This window comes from Poecilia reticulata, chromosome 13, assembly GCF_904066995.2.
Source record: "Poecilia reticulata chromosome 13, P_reticulata-male-v2, whole genome shotgun sequence".
Classification (NCBI taxonomy): Eukaryota; Metazoa; Chordata; class Actinopteri; order Cyprinodontiformes; family Poeciliidae; genus Poecilia; species Poecilia reticulata.
The window spans coordinates 15,731,765-15,751,687 of NC_088842.1; the positions used below are offsets into that span (position 1 = coordinate 15,731,765).

At 38.0% G+C, this 19,923-nt stretch overlaps 1 protein-coding gene across 4 annotated transcripts in view; it reads right to left on the reverse strand.

The window, feature by feature from the left end:
- fam168a (family with sequence similarity 168 member A) overlaps positions 1–19,923 on the reverse strand; it is a 39,246-nt gene that overhangs the window by 12,722 nt on the left and 6,601 nt on the right. Inside the window, exons 2-4 of one of the 4 annotated variants that reach the window (XM_008425529.3) lie at positions 10,104–10,211; positions 9,429–9,511; positions 3,134–3,214 (exon numbers count right to left, since the gene is read on the reverse strand). In XM_008425529.3, the coding sequence (XP_008423751.1) occupies positions 3,134–3,214; positions 9,429–9,511; positions 10,104–10,165 (226 nt within the window). In that variant the 5' untranslated portion in view covers positions 10,166–10,211. Of the gene's footprint in view, positions 1–3,133; positions 3,215–9,428; positions 9,521–10,103; positions 10,212–19,923 lie in introns of all 4 variants that reach the window. The other 3 variants (XM_008425528.3, XM_017308332.2, XM_008425532.3) reach the window with 3 other exon arrangements.

Consider the following 19,923-nt stretch of genomic DNA (forward strand, 5'->3'; position numbering starts at 1 on the left):
ATTAAAATGAGAACATTTTTTTTTAAAGAAATGTTATACCATGGCTTATATCGCTGGCATTTCAGTCACCTCCCAGCTTCATTTCCTCTCAAGTTTATATTTTCTGTTTCGTTACAATTACACTAAAGTTCAAATTTTTTCCATCGTTCGCATTTAAACACATTGATGTAATGAGCCAGCCTTACTTGAAAGGCAAAATTAAAGAAAGGTCAGACATCTGCTTCAAGGTCTCATTGGATATGGAGATTGAAAGAGTAATGCTGTAATCAAAGCCTTCAAGAGATTTTAAATGGTAACGTTAAAATATTTCGCCGTTTATGTTCTGAAACACAGATTGAAACGATTACAACTGCCCAGAGTTGTTGATCATTTACCCATCTGAAGGTTTAATGGAGCAGACCAGCAGCTGCTTTATGTGAGGGTGTGCTTATTCTTCCTGTGTTACTCATCTCTTTTAATAATTAAAGATCTGTAGATTATTACGAACCTCTGAGTTAGGAGGTTCCCTGTTCTTAAAGGGGCAATGTAATGTGTTTTCCAGGCACACGTCATTTTATAGCACAATCATTTGCAATAAAAATTCTTATGATTATCAAATATGACTTAAAATAAATTTTACTTCCTGATTTTAACACCTTGAAATTGGGCCTGTACCCCTTTAAAAACTTATTTCTGAAACTCCGCCTTCAGGAAGTCATCATAATAGTGCCCCTCTATTAACCCTTTAATAACTTTTTTTTTTTTTAACCAGCACTGAGAAGTAGCTCCTATAATGATCCACAGTTCTGCCTGGTGTTTGCCAATTGCTGCTGGCTAGTCTGGAGGAGCTGAGCAGGTCTGATATAAACAATGTTTCATAAGATAACTGACTGATTAAGAATTGTTTTAATCATGGCGTGCAAGTTTATTCTGTTTTACCTGTGTTTTTCCTTTCTCTCTTTCCACTAGTAAGTGTAAAATATTCCAAATACCGTGTTAAATGTCAAGTTTCTCAATAGGCAAATGCTAACCTAAGGTATCTACAGAGGCTTAAGTCACCTTCAGTGCGACCGCATTCCTATAATAGCTGGCCTCTTTAACAACAGTTAACATTGTTATAAATTGACTTAAAAGATAGTTTAAAATAACTTATTTATGTCAGTTTATGCTGCCATCTTGGTATCCCAAAATACTAAATTATATCCATCGCGATCAGTCACTGTGGTGATGATCAGTAGACTAAGAATCAATAGTCCAAATGTTTAATAATTCAGAAAATTATTAAACATTACTGCCTCTAAATAATGTTTTCTCTTCACTATAGTTGTGCATTGTAACATGGATGTTTGAACATATATCCAAATGATGTTATCAACTTAGTCTGAAACTGATTTTAATTAGTTTAGAGCTAATTTGGTCTCATTTTCAAAAATCTCCAATACAAACCTTGGTCTTCAAGCATGGATGTTCATATTAAACTGTGGCATTTCTATATAATTCTGAGTCACTTCATGTTTCATTCTTGCATGTTTTTGGTGATGCTGTGTGAAGAACGTACAGTATATTACTGCGCAAACTAATCTGAATTTGTTGTGAATTATTTTGGTCTCGTTTCCAAGTTCGAGGTTCTTAAAGAAGAGGCGTCAGATATGATGCCAAGTGAAACTTCTAAATTATTTTAAGATGTACAGCATTTTCATCACAACTGAAGGCAACAGTTGTCGGCGTGATTTTACAGCACAGTGTGCCTGAAAGGTACATCATAACAACCCTTTAATTGTAATAAGTTATTTTTGCTGGTAAGCTTGTATAATAGATATAAGTTATTAGTTTTTTTCATGAATTTATGGTGTACTCCTGTTCAAAAATAAATAAATAAAATAAATTGCCAGTACTGTGCTTATATCTCCATCTATTATTTCAATACCTAAACCTTATCAAGCAGGATCGCATAGACAATAACAGACTAAACTACTTGGTTGTTATTTTCCTGACCATCAGGTGGGGCCCCATCTGAGCAATTTTGATCTAAATTACTAGTTTTGTTAATAATTACCCTCAACTATTGTTTAGTGATTCACAGCCAAGTCAGACTCATTGTTGCACAACACCCACCATGTTTACCCATTGGGTGGTAAGTTGTTTTCGGAAACATTTTGAATAAACCAGAAGCACAGTCAGATGCCGCGTTAAGACTTTAATCAAAGGCACTGAAGGAAACCTGCAGGTTTGCTTGTTATTTCAGTCCAGCATCAACAGTTGCAAACAAGTCTTTTTTTTTTTTACTAAAGTAATTTGTTGAATATGATTGATGATTTCTCAGTTTGAAGTAAGGCTGTCAGGAAAATGTGCAATTACAATACTATTGTTAAGTATTGCCATGAAAAATGTAATCAGATATATTGTGCAACACTAGCTTTAAATAAAAGCTAGAGTCATCAAAATCTTCTAGACGTTTATGAAAATGACAACATAATGTTTCGTTCCAATAAGTGAACATATCCTTTTAAGATCATTGTGATTTAAATGTAAAACTTTAATGAATTACAAAGAAATACTTTGAGTGATACAAGTTGTTGTCAAATTACATTTTCCTTAAAGCAAATACAACAAACAGTCAGCTTAAGTGGACGTTTTGACACCGGCATGCAAGTCGAGCGCTTTTTAAAATCCAAATTACCTAAATTCATTCTTACAGTATTAATTAAGAATTACTTATGACATTTAGACAAAATATTAGAATCTGTTACACAAACTTTCCCATTTTTCTCTACTTTCAACTAGTTAAAAACTAGTAGATAATGTACAAGAATGTTATTCTTAATTTGCCTAAACATATCATGAATCTGTTCCAGCTGAACTGGGGATTATAATAATAATTTTTTTTAAAAGTTAACAAAAGAGGCAACAAATTGACAAAAAAATATATATATATATTCAGATGTAACTAGGTTAAGCTTTCCAAAACAGCCTGTTCTGGTTTTATTTATTTTTAAACCAGAGAAAAATGCATTTTCCCTCTAACCCGACCTCATCAAAACCTGTTTGTTGGATTTTCTTCTGCAGAAAACTCTTTTAACATGTCTTTAACAACAGCAATGAAAACCGACAGCTTTATTATCTTTTTTGAAGAACAGTGAGAGTTCAAGCTCACCTGGTGGATACCCAGGACTGCCTGTTTGATAGAGGTTCGGAGTGTAGGTGGGAGCTGTGGCTGGATACCCTCCTGGATAGGCTGAGAGAGGAAGAACACAGGTGGAAAAGAAAAATGTTACGAAATCCCACCAAATAAGCACAGGGAACACCCAACACACATACGAACGAGTGTACAACAAAGTATTTAGCTTGAAGCAGGATGTGCGCAGATGGCAGTCATTAAAAAAAAAACGAAAACGTCTGCAACAATAACACAGTCGGCTGAATGTGTCTAACATTCACCGATTAGGCAGACAAGGCACACCTGCCAATATGCTGTGGGAGGAGATAAATTCAGGAACATTAGCAATGCATAAGGATGCACGTGAGGGGGGTAGATACACACTGCTGTGCGTCATAAATCACATGTCGGGCCGAGCAACAAAGATCCGACCTGATGAAGAGTTTTCTGGGATGTAATGTGAAGCCACGGAGAGAGACACCAAGAAGCAACGACGGGAAGCACAACAAGCAAGCTTCAAAATACAGTTGAATTGTAATTGATTTACGCAGATTATTTGTGTTGCTTTAGCATCAACAGAAATTAAGACAGTTTTTAAAACATTTCTTTGATTAAAGGGCATTAAATAGTTAACTAAATCAGACTGTTTTATTAGAACCGGAACTGACCTGGACTGCATCTCACTTGACTGGATTGTGTTGGAATGAGCTGGAAATGGTCTGGGGTGTCATTTATGTAAAATTTGACTCTCTGGCCCTCACATATCTAGTGGATCAATTTGTCTCGTACACAATGCATTAGGATGTCTTTTAAACAGGTTTCCTAGAAATTTGTACAAACCCACGAGGCGCTTAAACTCAAAAAATGTCTACATGTTTACAGTATTTTTTTACTTTATGATTTAAACTTAAATTGAAAAAGGTGTAATATATGTGTTGAAACATTTAAAATTTAACAGGTTTTGACAGAGATGATCATGAACAACCACTGATACTAATATGTGGCATTCGTAACTGATTGGTTGGTTGATCTGTTGTGTATGTTGGAATGTTTTGTGATGATTAGTATAATTACTGGCAAATTAATTCTCATCCACAGCTTTAGAGCATTGGACTGGAAAACCATTTGTTAGTTGTTTTTTTCCCCCCCAAATTTTCTACCTACATTTTGAGAAATCACCACAGTTAATGCCGAATATATTCCTTTGGAGTTGTGACACTTTGTCAATTCCAACTCGGCTCTGACTTTTAGCTGGGCCAGAGAAGAGAATCGGTTTTGTAAAGAACTAAAATTGGGCTCATGAGGATCAACAACCAATCAAAATGTTGAGTGCCATGTTTAAAACTCTCGGGGTTTCTATCAGTTCAAATCTGTCCAATTAAAAAGACAAAACTACTAAACTATGACTTTAACAAAATGCAGCAGAATAACATGAGCTCAATCTTTATATTACTCACCACATATACTACTACAGGGTTTCCCCCAGAAAACTTGCTAAGCCCGGTGGTCAGGGCACCGAGGCGGTCCACCATGTTTTTGTATTAAAAGATGTTAAGTAGACAATAAAAGTAAAAATATTACTGGGTAATTATATGTCATGGGAAAACATTGTCAGTGAACTGCTATATAAACCCACAACTAGTCTTAAAAACAACTAATCAAAAAATACAATTAAAATAAATATCAATTATTTGCACTTCTGTTAAATCCAAATTAAGTCAGCGGCTCCATCAGGCCCCCCAGGGCTTCAGGGGCCCCATAAATGCTAATATTTTAACATAGACCACAGATATATAAATGTAGCATTTGTTTATTGAGATCATCATTGCTGCTAAATTTGACAATGGTTTCAGCATATATAAATTAAAAGACTTTAAATTATTTTAACATTTATATGTTAGATTGCAAGAAGCTGGCAAGTTTATTTTGTAGAAGTTCAAAGAACAATATTCATAGTCAGATTGGTTTGTTACTACAGCTACAATCTGATGCTGTGAGTTTAATCTTTGAGTTTCAGCTCCGTTTGTTCACAAATACAAATTAGTAAACTGCAGTTATAATTTATTGCTTTTTAGGTTTGCCAGTTAAACTACTCCCCCTGTCCTAGATTTCACTAAATCTAACACAGAAGCTGTTAGAGGTGCTGATGTTTTTAAGCAACAAAAGGGGCCCTTAAGTCATATTCTGCTCCAGGCCTCATACAGCCTTGGACCGGCCCTGCATGATGTGGTAATCCGCTGCACTGCGCAGAGATGCGCAACAAATGGGAGATTTAATTCAATACTGCTAATGTGGCTTTAGTAGCTCTTTCATTTCGTGTCTCTTTAATTTTTAACAAGGGGACACAAAAACTATTTTGGTTGGTCGAGTTTCTGGATGAGTTTTTCAGATGTCCGGTGGCCGCGCGCATTAACTCTGTCTGACTAAGTGGACAAAACATTTGATATGGTTTGGTGCTTAGTGTAACCGGAAAAATAATACTAGTAATAATAATAAAATAATATAAAATCAGCGTGATGCGTGACTGCGAGGAGAGCGAAAGCTCCTCACTGGGTTAAACCTGCACAATGAGTGATTATCGTTGGGTTGTTAACCACTAACGCACCGGCTAACCGGGAACACAGACCTAAACTTTACAGGGAAGACAGGGCCAAACACTGGGCAGCGTGTTGAGATGCAAACGATGCATGTTTTGTTCACAAATATACATCATTCTCACCGCTCGCTCAATGCACCTCTAAAAGCGCGACTACAAGTTATTCCTGCGGTTCACGTAGAGCTGCGCAACCAGAGCTAACGCGGTGGGTTTAAACTCTTACCTTAATCAATAACTCCTCATAACTAATCATAATTCCTCACAGGGGGTTGATGTAAATATCCATAGCGGTCAGCCTTTGTTCGGTTCGATTGAAAGGAGGAGCGTGATCCACGCTGAGGTTAACTCAGCCTGGATCATGCCTTGCCTGCTGCAGCACGCAAGGCAACGCGCAGAGGCCCAGCGGTGTGATTGGTCCGGTTTTAAATGCATAAACTATAAACATATCTTTTATAAACATATCCTTTAGGAATAAATCTGCTCTGATAGTGAAACGCTCAGAGCAACAGGAACACTTGCAATCTGGCTTAAAAAAAAGGTGATTTTTTATTTTATTTTATTTTCCTAAAAAAAATAAACAAACAAGAAAGGCCTAGCTTGGCGGTGGCACTAGTAAAGCATGGCGGGCCGCCAGGCCTATAATACACTGAGGGAAACCCTGTACTATATAGGTAACTCGCTCCATAGCAAAAAGCTGCACTGAAAAGTGCCGTTTCCAAATCCATTTTGTAAAACTTTCTACATTTTATCACCAGGTGCTTTAAATTATTCCACTATGGCTGGTCATTACAGGTCAGAGCTTCAACTTTCAATCAGACCGTTTGATACAACATTAGTAAGCTGAGGTGGAGATATCAAGGTTCTTGTAGGGAAACTGAAACAAGTCGTGTGATTTGTGGAGTCACAGTGTGCCTGTGGTTCTCTACAGAAACTCAACATGTGCTCATTGTAGAGCCTTTTCCTGTAATGTAAGAGGAGGTGTCCGGTTTTGTTTTGCAGAACCAGTGAGCAACAAACTAGCAATCAGTGAAGCAACTTTGGTGGAAAAACCCCAAAGGATCGAAGAGGAGCGGCAACAAATATCCCAGCATCTCTTTTACTAATTTGATAAAGATAAGAGTTTAAGAAACGTAGATAAAAAGTATCTGAAGAGGCTCAAACTGGAAAAAGCTTAAAGGAAACCCTAGATACATGACTGATCCCAGATTGAAATCATAAAGCAAAGGCAACACCTTAATTGTGTGTGAATTGTTTAGTAAATAGTGGAAAAACTTCATTGCATTAAAATAAAGTTTGCCAAAAAAGTAGGGGAAAAAAGCTTTACGTTGCAACCCACTTCAATCAACTTTTATTCTTTTCACAATAATTAAAACCAGATCCTTGGGATCGTAGAGGGAAACTCGATGAAACACCAGACGGTTTTGATGACCTAGTTAAAAGCCAGAACTCCGCAGAATCTCGCTGAATTTAACTCGCAGAGTCTTTAGAGGTTTGGTGAAGACCTAAGTAAATAGTTCAGAGGGATGGTTTAATATGTGCAGCGATGCCTACCAAGGCTTAGGAAATGGAAAACAGTCTGCTTTTGTATCTTGTTCCATTGTATTCCATTTTCTGCCTGAATGGTCTGAGTGAAGGCTTGAGCTAGTCTCCATGTGTACAAAGGGAATGAATATTTGAGTCAATAACACCAAGATTAAGGGTTTAGAGAAACCTTGGAATGTGAAAATGTAATTCTGCTAGAAGACCAATGTAAAAAAAAATGATGTGAATTATTTGTCCTTTATATTTTTTGCAATTTCACTTTTAAACAAGTAATAGAGGGATATAAAAAGTCTTTTTTAAAAGTACTGCTTAACGTGCCGTTTGATTTCATTACATATTAATGGAAAAATACTTTAAGTAGTGGTCATAAATGACAACTTCGTAATATTTATTTAATCAAGAATGGGCTGCTGGGGGAATCTGACCAGCAAACGTATAGTTTGTCCATCATCCAGCATCATCCCTGCTGAAAAGACACCAGGACAGCTGTGACTCATCAACTCTAATTAACACACACTAGACTGATCAGACTGCTGAGCACAGAGTTTCTTTCATGTAAAAATATAGACTTGATACTCAACTTTCCAGAGATCTCTGTTCATTATCTTCATTTTAAATTCTAAAATACCAGTATAAACAGTGGGCATGCTTTAAATGTGGAAGCTGGGGGGAAAGAGGCTGAAACAAAGCAAGAAAGAATGAATGGAAAGAGGACAGAATAAAAAAAAACAATAAGGAAGGAGAGAATGATGGGGAGGACACAGAAAGAAAACAGAAAAGGTAGGAAACTGCAGCACGAGAAAGGAAATGAAGAATGGAAGGGTTAAAGGAAAGAAGTAAAAACACCAAGAAGAACAGTGCAAGGACTGCAAATAGCTAGACTAATTAACCAGCTAATGGCTTGTTACAGCTTGTTGCAATAAACATTTAATTTGAAACGGTTTCAAAATTCAGTAAACAGACTTGAAGTTTTCGCCGTTTGTCTTTAGCTGAAGGAAATTGTAAAAAAAAAAAAAAAAAAAAAAAACCACACCGGCTTATGTACTCATGAAAGTTTTTACTCACTGTCAGCTATTTTATGTTCTCCTCCTGACAGTACTTGTGCTGCTTAAGCTCTACATGTGTGCCCACATAATCACAATCGACATCAAAGTGATCAAAATAGTTCACTATTTACAAGGTTATCATACCTAAAGTATCTCATATTTTGGGTGGGAACAAAATATGAAATACAGTTACCAGTTACCAGTACCAGTTTAGGTACTATTAAAATACCTAGACTGTTTACTTATTTGCCCGTCTTGTAAACAGTTTGTGATTCTTTTTAAACATATTATTCTGCTTTTGAAAATATTAATTATTCAGTGTAGAATAGACCCAGTCTGGCTCCAACTAGTCGTTTTGCAGCTTCCCTGTTTGACTCGATCTCACTTGGAAAATTAAAAACTTGAATTCATCTCGTTTTACAGACAGAGAAAAGGTGCTCTAAATCACAAACTACATTTTAGGCTAATTTTGATTAACTGTGGGGGTTTATCAGGGTGAATCACGTACTGTCATTGATAACAGAAAGTGAGCCCACAACAAAAGGAGGAAATGAAATAATTTCAATCAGCATAACTTGAACAGATTAGCTGAATTAACAGACCTAATGTCAAAAGTGACCCATGTACAGTAAATGGATGAATGACTATAGATTGATGGACAGCTAAACAGACAAAAACAGAAACAGGTGGAAAGTATCTTTAGATAATAGGATGCCTCTTTTCAAATAGAACATAAAATGTGCTTAAAGGTGCAGTATTACGCGTTTTCCACCTACAGTGCCATTTTATAGCACAATCAACTAATTATGTTACCTTCAGGTGTTATAGAAATGCTGTATATCTCAAATATGATGTATATATCAAATAGTGAGTTCAGCAGATGTGCAGTGTTTGCTAATTCCTGCTAGCTAGTCTGAAGGAGCTGGGAGTGGGAGCCGTGGGGAGGGGGTGCTCTGTGAGGCGGAGGCTTGGAAGCTGCAGCTCTCATTTGTGATGCGATATAAAGTCAATTTTACATTATACTGCCCCTTTACTCTAATTCTATACTTGTCTCCATTATATTTCAGACTGCATAAGAAAACAGCACATAAGTGGATGCGTGCCTCACCTGTGAAGGCCATGTTCTTGGGGTTTCCATAAGGAGTGCCAGGCTGAACAGGACTGTAGACTGGATTCATGGCTGAAGATAACCTGCTTTTACTAAGAAGAAACACAGGAGGGGGGGGGGAAAGGGGTGGAACAGAGGGAAGAGGGTTGAAATAGAAAAAGGAAAATTCATGTAATTCATGTCAGTTGATGAAAAACGCACATATTGTTAACATTACATTTGTCTAAGGGATTCGGCACAAAGAGGAAAAAATAAATAAATCTGAAAGTCATCAAGCCCTGTGAATCATCGCCCTTATGTAGGCTCAACGTAAGAATACACTCAGACTATTGAAATAACACGGAGCACAAGTGCTGGCTGGAAAGCACAAGGAGAAGGAGGTGTGGATTTATTGAGAACTAGCATCTTCTGTGTGGTCTTGAATGCGCCACGCAGCCAGACTTTCACAACTGGAAGGGGGGAAACAAAATGGAGCAACCTATTAATGGATTCAGGTGCTAGAACAGGCTCAGGGTAAAGGTTTTGTTAATGCTGCATGCCCTGCAAAAAAAAAAAAAGAAAAGAAAAGAAAGAACTCCGCCTCAGTTTTGTCAAACTTACCTGCCGATGATGGATTTGGGCATTCTGAAAGTGTTTTAGCGAGAATGTGAGTGTGTGTTCATGCGTGCCCCGTACCTCTTGTGCGTGTCTGGTTGATACATGAAACTGAATTTGTCTGTGGGATGCCCGCTCGCCATTCTTGCTGTATGCAAATGAGGGAGGAGTGGAAGTGGATATGCAAATCTGAAATTAAAACAGCGAGAGGTCATGATTACAATGAACACAGGAAAATATAGTGAAATTATATAAAAAAATAAAAATAAAATAACTGCAAAGAAAAACAGGGGTAAAAGAAAAAAAAAAAGCAAGCACCAGTGCAACGGTAAATGGTTAGTGAGAGCAGCAGAGCTGAGTGCCTTTCTGAGTGAAGAGTTAAGGTAACGGCTGATAACGACTGATCCAAAACCGTCTCCTCAGTTGCTACTTGTAAAAACCTATAAGATGTGGATCAGAGTGATAGCAACCCATGACTATGTATGAGTATACACACATGAAACGTGCTGTATTTAACAAGAAACACAAGCGGCGATACGAACACGGAAACCAGCCCATGAAGAAGCACATCGAACCCAGTGAGCAGGCAGGTGACAGCAAGCACAACAACTAAACAAAACACAGCACACCAAGGCTGAAGGAAGGCGCTGAGCAAGGACTGCAGGATTCTAAATAAATTAAAAAAAGAAGGGAATGTGTGTGTGTGTGTGTGTGTGTGTGTGTGTGTGTGTGTGTGTGTGTGTGTGTGTGTGTGTGTGTGTGTGTTTTATTCGAGATGATGTGTTCCCCCGGACAGACGGGACGTGGCGTTTGAAGTGTGCTTGTAAAAAGCAGCTCTGTCATTTGCTGCGTATGAGAGGGTGCTGAGTATCCTGTGGTTAACACCACAAACCCCAGCAGCTCCTTATGAAAAACAGGAGTATTCCGTCAATGGTTTCTCACTTTATAAAAACACATTTTTAAACTGAATCAAATGAAAATTAACCGGTCCACCCTCAAGTCAAGTTTATTTGTAAAGGACGTTTCAGCAACGAGATGCATCAAAGTGCTTTACGCCATAAAAACATGGTACAGTTGCTAATCATGAAACAAGCAATAAACATTACGTTTTGTCAAATCAAGCAAATACACATCCAACATGTTGATCAATGGGTCCACTTATAACTAATCAAAAACAACTCTAAACAGGTGCGTTTGTAGCTCTGATTTAAATAAACTCAGCATTTCAGCCTCTTTACAGTTTTCTGGAAGTTTGTTCCAGATTATTGGAGCATAAAAACTGAGTGCTGCTTCTCCATGTTGGTTCTGGTTCTGGGAATGCACAGTAGACCAGAACCAAGACCTCAGTTGTTGTTGTCTGGAAGGTTCAGACAACAGGTTTTCAACACACTTTAGCGCCAAGTTGTTCAATAATTTGTGAACCAATAGAGGTATTTTAAAGTCTATTCTCTGAGCTATTTCCTCAGCTTGTGCTTTAAAGTCGGTTAATTAGAACAAATCCGTTGAATCGCATTAGTGTCTCATTTCATACACATGGGGCTTATAGAAGTCCTGAAATGCCAGCATCAATCCCCAAAACACTAGTATACGAAAAGCACTAAAATGTATATTGAGCTGTTTTTTTTAAAAAAGGGTGTTATTTTTGGTGGGAAACCCCTGAATACAAGCCCCAAAATGCAAACTTGTGTGCCAGTGCTCTTGTAAAACAAGAATGTTAACACACCAGCTCTATTTCGCCTCTTAAACTGGTGTCTCACACTGAAATTATGTCTCAGGGGAGATGATTAACCTGCTTCGACACATCTCGCAGTACGATCCTCATTAATCTACTGCATCATTTGTGATTTAATTCCTTCCTCTAGCTCTGCTCAGCCTCCCACCTTTCATCTCCCCCCCGAGCGGCTCTTCTTTGTTAAACTCATCGTTTACTTTCCCCGCCTTCATTTATCTGCGTTTTCTACATGCAAATGCTTCCAAAGTCAAACTAAAAGCTGTAGTTCTGGACAGCTCTGGTTTGGCCTCGACTTGAGGATACTAAAATGTTCACGACCAACGCACAAAATATGCAGTGTAATGCATAAACGTAACTTTTATATGGTTTCACATTTTTGGCCAGTGATACAGATTGAGAAAAATACACCAAATCCTTGGCAAATGTCAATTGCAATTTTTTTTAATCATCAAGTACTGACCTACCAAATTAAAATGATGCATATTACAGATTGGTCATTTTGGGATTGTTTATGATCATCTCAGATGTGTTGCTCCAGCTTAAAGCAGAAGGCAGTAAACATATAACAGGTATGTTTCTGGCACCACAGGGAACTGGGCGTTTAGTGCAGCTTTGGACTTTATAAATCAGGGGTCCCCAAACTATTTCCTGTGAGGGCCACATAACTTTTCCCTTCTCTGGTGGGGGGCCTGAGTCAGTTTGTAACAGAAAAAGTGTTACACGGTTATCACCTGCGCTGCTGGAAATTGTTGACGGGGGATCGGGGGGGTTTGAAGGTTGAAACTCTTCCGGGGGGGCGGGGGGGTTCTTGATTGAATTTTTACCCAGAAAGCACATGGGCAAAAACCTTTAGTGAAACGGTCACTAGGGCTGACTAGTATATATTTCATTGAGGGAAACCTGGAATGCGGCGTTCATAACAAACACGTGTGTTCATCTGCTCTACCGCTAGCAAACAACCGTACTGATTAAATAACATAAAAGTCAAGCAGTTCCCTAAAAGTCCAATAGATGGCAGCAATGCGCCATGCAAAACAAAACACCCACAGTTTACAGGACACACTTCCTGCTAAAGAGCCCCCTGGTGGTTGAAGAAAAATCCACATATAAACCGGAAAATACAATATATGAAAAAAAAATCTGAATGCTCTCTGGTATTGTTCAGGGGGCCGGACCAAATGTGGCGGCGGGCCGTAGCTTGGGGACCACTATTATAAATGCTCAAACGAGGTTTTGTCCAACAGCATGACAAAACAACCAGAAGGAAACCACCAGACCTCTTCTGTTCTACCTACCACTAGCTGACTGAGGGCTAATGCTTCTGCTAACATTAAGCTGGATATTTGGGCTTTTCAGGGTGGCCTGACTTGTCTGCTTAACTCTTCGTTTGTGTGATTTAATAGACTACAGGACTTGATCTGTATTTTTCATTTTATTTTTGCCAGGGTAACCAAAACAATGTTTTCTAGCATCAGCATGAAAACATACATACCATTGTATAAATAACTCAAAATTGAGCTCTATGAATCTAATTACAACAGCTCATAGTATCATCTTACTTATAGTTAAACCAATAACTTGGATGAATTTGCAATAGCAATCATAATGCAAAGTTTTCATAGAACAGTCTGAGATGCAGCTCTTTAAGTCTTTAGTGTTTTGTCATCTCAATTTCAATTGCGCTTGAAACGTTTTGACACCATTGTGCAAACTGATTAAAATCTGTTTAGAAATGCTATTTGACCTTTTACCTGATGGAATCGTGAGAAAAATCGTAACCGTAACTTCCCAGAAAAGAACTAAATATAATATTTTTGCTAGGTCACTTGACTGAATAAAAAAAATAAAACGCAGTAGCCTCTTGCATAATTTTTAGCCTTTGCTGATCAGTAATCTGAAAGGATAGAGAGAAGGGGAAGACATGTGACCAGGAATCGAATCCAGGACAACAGCGTGAAGAACTAGAGTTTCTCCTCAACCAGATGAGAGCTACACAGCGCCACAGCCTCTCACTCATTTAAACAAGTTAAAAACATGTCACATATGCCACTATTGACATATTTTTGGCACAATACATTAAAATTTTCTGATTACGTTCAATAGTGAAGAAATAAGTGCATTACAATAATCCATAAACTTCAAAACCCTTTACTTCTACCTCATTTGGGGCACTCATAACCAAGCAACAGCTACGGATCTGGTCATCACAGTTATAAACAAAGTGGTAAAATGGTCCCCCTCTATCGTCTTCAACTAACAAGTCAAGGCTCAAAATTTCTTTATTTTGTTCCTGGAACGGTAAATGATAAAGTTTCCAACAAAACTGATAGAAAGTCAATGTCACAACAGCCAAGAGACCCGATCTGATCTGATCTGATCGTCACATTAATATAACGTTATTTCTCAGACAAAAATATAAAAACGTTGAGTGAGGCAACAAAGCCCATTAACACAAGGACAGGTGGCTACACAGACCCAGAGGTCTTCTCTTCCCAACACATACGTACCCAATTACAGCTGTGCATGAATAGAGCAATGAGACTCGGGTGTGTTTGTCTGATTCAGTGAGATGGACTGCAGAGAAAGGTGAAGGGGGGAAAAAAAGAGAAAGGGTGAGAACAAGAGGGGCTCCACAATGCTTTTAATGAGGGAGTATGTGCGGAACGGAGGACAACAGAAACACGTGTTGAGTGGGAGAGTCCAACCGTAACTCACTGCGTTTTCTTTTTTTAAGAGGGGGGGGAGGGTGACGAACGGGTCTCTACTCATAAAAAGCTCTCTCTCTTTTTTTTTTTTAAACCAGTAAAACTTCTGTGCTGCGGTCAGATAAGACCATTTTACACAGATCATTCACAGCGGAAAGGCAGAAGGGATTATTGTGTATTTGTAGAAACAAAGGCAAACAGAGCGTTTCTTTCTATTTAACATAGAACTCTGTGGCTCGTAGGATAACTAGAAAAATATAAAACAATTTCATCTCCTGATTAAATGCAGTGGACCACCTATTCGCGGGTCACTATTAGATTTTTTTTTTTCTGTGGAAATGTGACTCAAAAAATTGTTTTTTTCAATATATATATTTTTAAATATCACCCATGTATACACAGGTTTAGCGTAGTACAGCTGCAGACAGGTCTTGTATAATGCCAACAGACAGAGTTTGTCTTGGAGTGCGAGAAATCACTATCCAGAAAAATCGAAGGTCAGTGGTGCACTGATTGCACTTTTCAGGCACATCGCAGATTATCAATCTTTTAAAAAGCCTGGCATACCGATTCTGATTTTGGCTGGTACCAATTTATGTTTGTCTGAAATGTCACTAAATATCAAAAGTATTGTTCACTGCAAACACGACCTGGTGGGCCTGGTGTCAATCAAACCTCTCGTCTCACCATAGAGTAAAATAGGACAGCAGCTGATTTTTTAGACCGAGGTAGATAAGATCGGCCGATCCCCCGAAATTAAGGGAGTCGACGGCGATAAATCAGCGCACCCCTACATGAGGGCCAAAGAGGCTTGTAGTGTAAATACAGATTTCCTTTTACGATCTGTTGTTCCAGTTTGCAGCCTAACATTTCTTCAGATTCTTCTTCTGATCCTAATTTGTTGTGCTTTGCACGCAAACGTTGCAGTGTTATCTCAAGCAACAATGGTGCTTGTTTGGCAAGAATTAAGAAAAAGAAAGAAAAAAAAAATCTTTCTACCCAAGAGCTATAAAATCTGAGTAAACCAATGAGTTTTGTTGCTTGTGGATTACTCACAGGAAAAAAATTAGAAATGGTTAAGTTTTCTGTTTGCATCATGCAAAGAGGAAAAAGCTGGTAATGGCTGTTGGGTACCAACAAACCTATTGCCATCTCCTAAACAAACTACTTAACTGAAAAGAAACATCTTTTCAAACTACATCTTAAAGCTGTTTGCGACATCAGAATACATTTGCAGTTTGGTCAGTTCAAAGTACTGCTTTCAGATTTAGAAAAGTAAAATCAAACACTTGTTTGCCTGCCGCTGAAGGCGGACCGCTTGCAAACTTTAGTCTTCGCCACCACTCACTAGCAGATGTTTAGCGCCGACTCACTCTTCCACTGACCACAACTAGAACTGGGGTAAGATGTGGTATAAAATAAAAAATAATGGTAATACAGTGTGTCCCCATCTTTGGTGTTTGCTAAACCCATGAAACTTAAAGCTTCGTCTCAATCCTTTCCCTCTGGAATCACTCATTAGGAAATTGGTGAGCCAGATGTGCAGCATGTGGAAATAACTTGCTTTTATTGACATGCTTTTAAAAATGAATTGCGTGTTTATGTTACGTCTTGTACAGTATATATAACTATTATTGTTATTGTTCTCTGTATATTTTTTGACACTTTTGGTAGCTTTTAGTATGAACTTGTAAAGCTGCTGCTGCTGCTGTTACACCTGAATTTTTCCAATAAAGGCCATTTCTTATCTATTCTATATTTGCGAAATTGTGCATTTAAAATGCACATTTTTCTCTTGTTCTTATCCTACAGTTGTTAGAAGAAAATACCCCCTTGGCAACTTACTTTAAAATCTTTGTTCAATTGTTGCAAAACGTACTCCCAACAAGACAAATCTTCTCTCCAGTGTCAAGCTGTAATTTAACCAGCAGTTCTGCTATTGTATTATATTCAGGTATCGCTTTTTTTTCTTCCCTGTATACAGGCAATAAAAGTTTACAGTCAAGAAAGAAAACTGTTCAGCACTGAGATCACAGGGATAAAAATAGGCATTCGTATCAGGATGACTAACAACCTCATATTGTTCAAGAAATAAATAGCCGTTTTAATTTTGAAGCCATTATTAACCCAGGTTGGTATAGTAATGACATTTAGGCGGAGCAGGAAAGCTTTTTACATGCATCCGCCTTACAAACACACTCTGACGCGTCAAGGATTCATCTGGGGGCCAACTGGCATTATTAAGGACACCTTCCTGCCGCCAGACTTTACCAGGGTTATTCTTCAGGACTTTGTTCAGCTCAAACTCTATTAGAGGGACTTAATTTGGGCTCAGCTCACAGGCCTGTAGCCTGAAGGCCCTCAGTAGAACAACACAACTAAAACGTATGTGTAACTCAATACCATGCGTTTCTGTAAAGCTGATGAGTCTGAACGCAATCTGTGGATATAAAACCAAATAGACCCACAGTTCAGCAACAGAAATATTAATGACCGTTTCAGTACATAAAAAAAAAGAAAAAAAGAAGGAGCCTCTCAAGGGGAAGCGAGAAGGTGAAAAATATGAGGCGGGAACAATTGCAAAAAAAAAAAAAAAAAAAAGAAACACACAAAAGAAATCTACCAGTCCTGAAGAACAAATACAATTCAACACAACCCCCACATCGACTCTATCCACCCACATAATACCTCACCAGGCATCTACTCTTTAAGCAACAAATCAAAATCGGTGGGCGTTATCACACTCCCACATGGGGAGAGAGAATAGAACTGAAAGCCTTTTTTATATGTTCAGCCCTTCAAAAAAAAAAAAAGAAGAACCGTTTTACTTGAATTACATGAGGAGAGAACAGGAGATGAAATAATCTAAAAACATGCTTGGAGAGCATAATCCAATGTGTCAACAGCAAATATCCTTTGTTCTGCTATTCTTTTTTTTAAAATACCTTTTATAGCCCATGTGATGATACTGAGCAGTGTATCAATGCACTTCTGGTTAACAATAATGCAGGTTTTGGTCAATTTGGTGGAGCTTTTTTTTTTTTGTCTTTAGGCGTGTTCAGTTAGAACAGGTCAAACTAACAGAAAACAAGATTTATTTTGTACTGATGGTTTTCCTAGTCGATAGAAGCTCCCTTTCTTTTTTTAGGTCTGACCCAACACTAATTTCCGACCAACAATTTTATTTCAAAGACTAGAACACAAGTTGCAGTTTTAAATTAAACATAAGTGAAGGATTTACTAAATCACTGCCATTTATGAATCAAAATGTATCTCCTTATCTGACTTAATCTGATAATCATCAAGACAAAATGATAAAATATTTGATATCGATTCACGTATTTATTGACTGGAAATGGTCGTTATTTTTAGCCGTCAATTATTGAACTGTTGATTTTTTTTCAAAATTTGGCTTGCATTTCCCTCTATCTGAGTCGATAAAGGGAAAATTGGGTCTCTGGTCAAACGATCTGCGCATCTGCAAACCTTTAGGTAAACATCAGCTGAATTGGCAAACACCACAAGACAGACTTGCAGCTCAGACTCTGTGTGTTTCTGATCGCCTACATTACGGTTGTGCACAAACACGTCCAAGACTAAATCCACTGCGACGCGTCCCCGTGTGATAAAATTCCCTGATAAATCCCTTCTTCCTTCTCACGCAGTCAGACCTGCCCCGTAACAAGGACCTCTGAACACTTCTGGGCTATTTTCAATCTAGGACACTGCCTCCCACTTCTCTACGATCTGGCTTCCTCTCATTCTATTCTCCTCTATAAAATCATCTCATCCCTCACACACCTCCTGGGGTCTGCATTCCTGGATTAAACCGACATCTCCGCGCCGTTTCACTCAGGACAGGAATAACGCACACATAGCACTCGCACCATTAAGCGTGATGCATAGTCTGTCTACTTTGCTTCTCATCCCCGCTGTGGTCCTTGATTACTATTCTACATTACTGTAAAGAATAATTACATCTTCTGTAACTGTGTTATTAAGATATATCGTGACAGAAAAGCACTTTCATTTTTTATGACGATGCATTGATTCTTCTACGCACGACGTCTGTCAGAAAATTAAAATGTGGTTGCTCTCACACCGCTTTGGATTAAATATGATCATTTGATTATGAAAACATGCTGCTAACTGGCAACAAAAGCCTGGACGTGTACAACAAAGCTATCCTTGCAGTCATTAGACAGCAGACAACAAAGAAGGCTGGATGGATGACAACCAGCTAAGAGACTTAAAAGATGTTTATATCATTCATCCACTATAAAATGCCAGTCAGTGATGAAAAGGTAAACAGTGAGGGGGAGATTATGCTAAAAAGCTGATTTTTTTTTTTTTTGCTTATTTACAATATCAATAGATAGAGAGTAAGATGTTTTTCTTGATAACTAAGAACCATGAAGCTACAAACAAATCCTTTATTATTTAGAAATTCTCACATTGAAAAAAGTATTTATAGTTCATTAATTTCTTCTGGAGAATAATTGAACACTGTGTAAAACAACAAGTGGATCAAACCAGATGAATATTTCCTTGGAGCAATGTTATCACATTTTCAGGACAACATTCTGATGTGGCATCATAAAACAGCTTCTTATAAAAAATATTTTTTAAAGAATCACATTTTCTTATGGATGTTGCACGTCTTTCTAAAGAAAGAAATCGATCATGTTAAACCTAAAAATCATTAAATGTTGACTGCTTTAGTTTTTCCAGAGGTAAAATAACAACTACAACAGATTGTCACAAAACACAATGGCCACTAAAACAGTAGAGAGGAGAAGCACCGAAAAAAAAAAAATCATCAATGAATAATCAGAAACTTTCTTTAATACCAGAAGTTAGAGGAGGGCAATACGTATACTGTTTATAGATTACGAAGGGTTAGCATGTGTTAAAAATGTAAGAAAGCAAGGAGGCTGTTATCTACAGGGACACAGTCTTGCTCAAATGTATCAGTATTGTTTTCTTCCTTTTCCTTAACTTCATCATCTAGCTTATTTTAGGGATGAAATGGTTACTGGTTTTTCATTTTTGTATCATTGTAGTATCACTGCTTTAAAATGAAATTAAAAAATTACTTCAGCAACTACGTATCGCTTTTCCATTGTCCATCAAACGCAGATCCATCACAACAGACACAAAGACAAGACAGCAAAAGGAACAGTGGGGATGATTTATAAATACATTACAACCTAGCACTTTGTAAGTGCATGGAGGCTTTTAAAACGTGCTTTTGTCCTCACTAGATGTAGAAAGAAGAAACATGAGTCAGCCTCGAGCAGGCACAAGATGTCTCGCATATAAAGCTAAGTAAGTTCACTGTTAGCCGGCTGTTTGCCACCTTCAGAATAGTCTTGCTTATTGGTTTCTAGCTTGAACCACCAACATTGCATCTGTGGGTTTCAGTTGGCCTACGGTTAGCGGGGGTCTGCATGCGCTCCAGTCT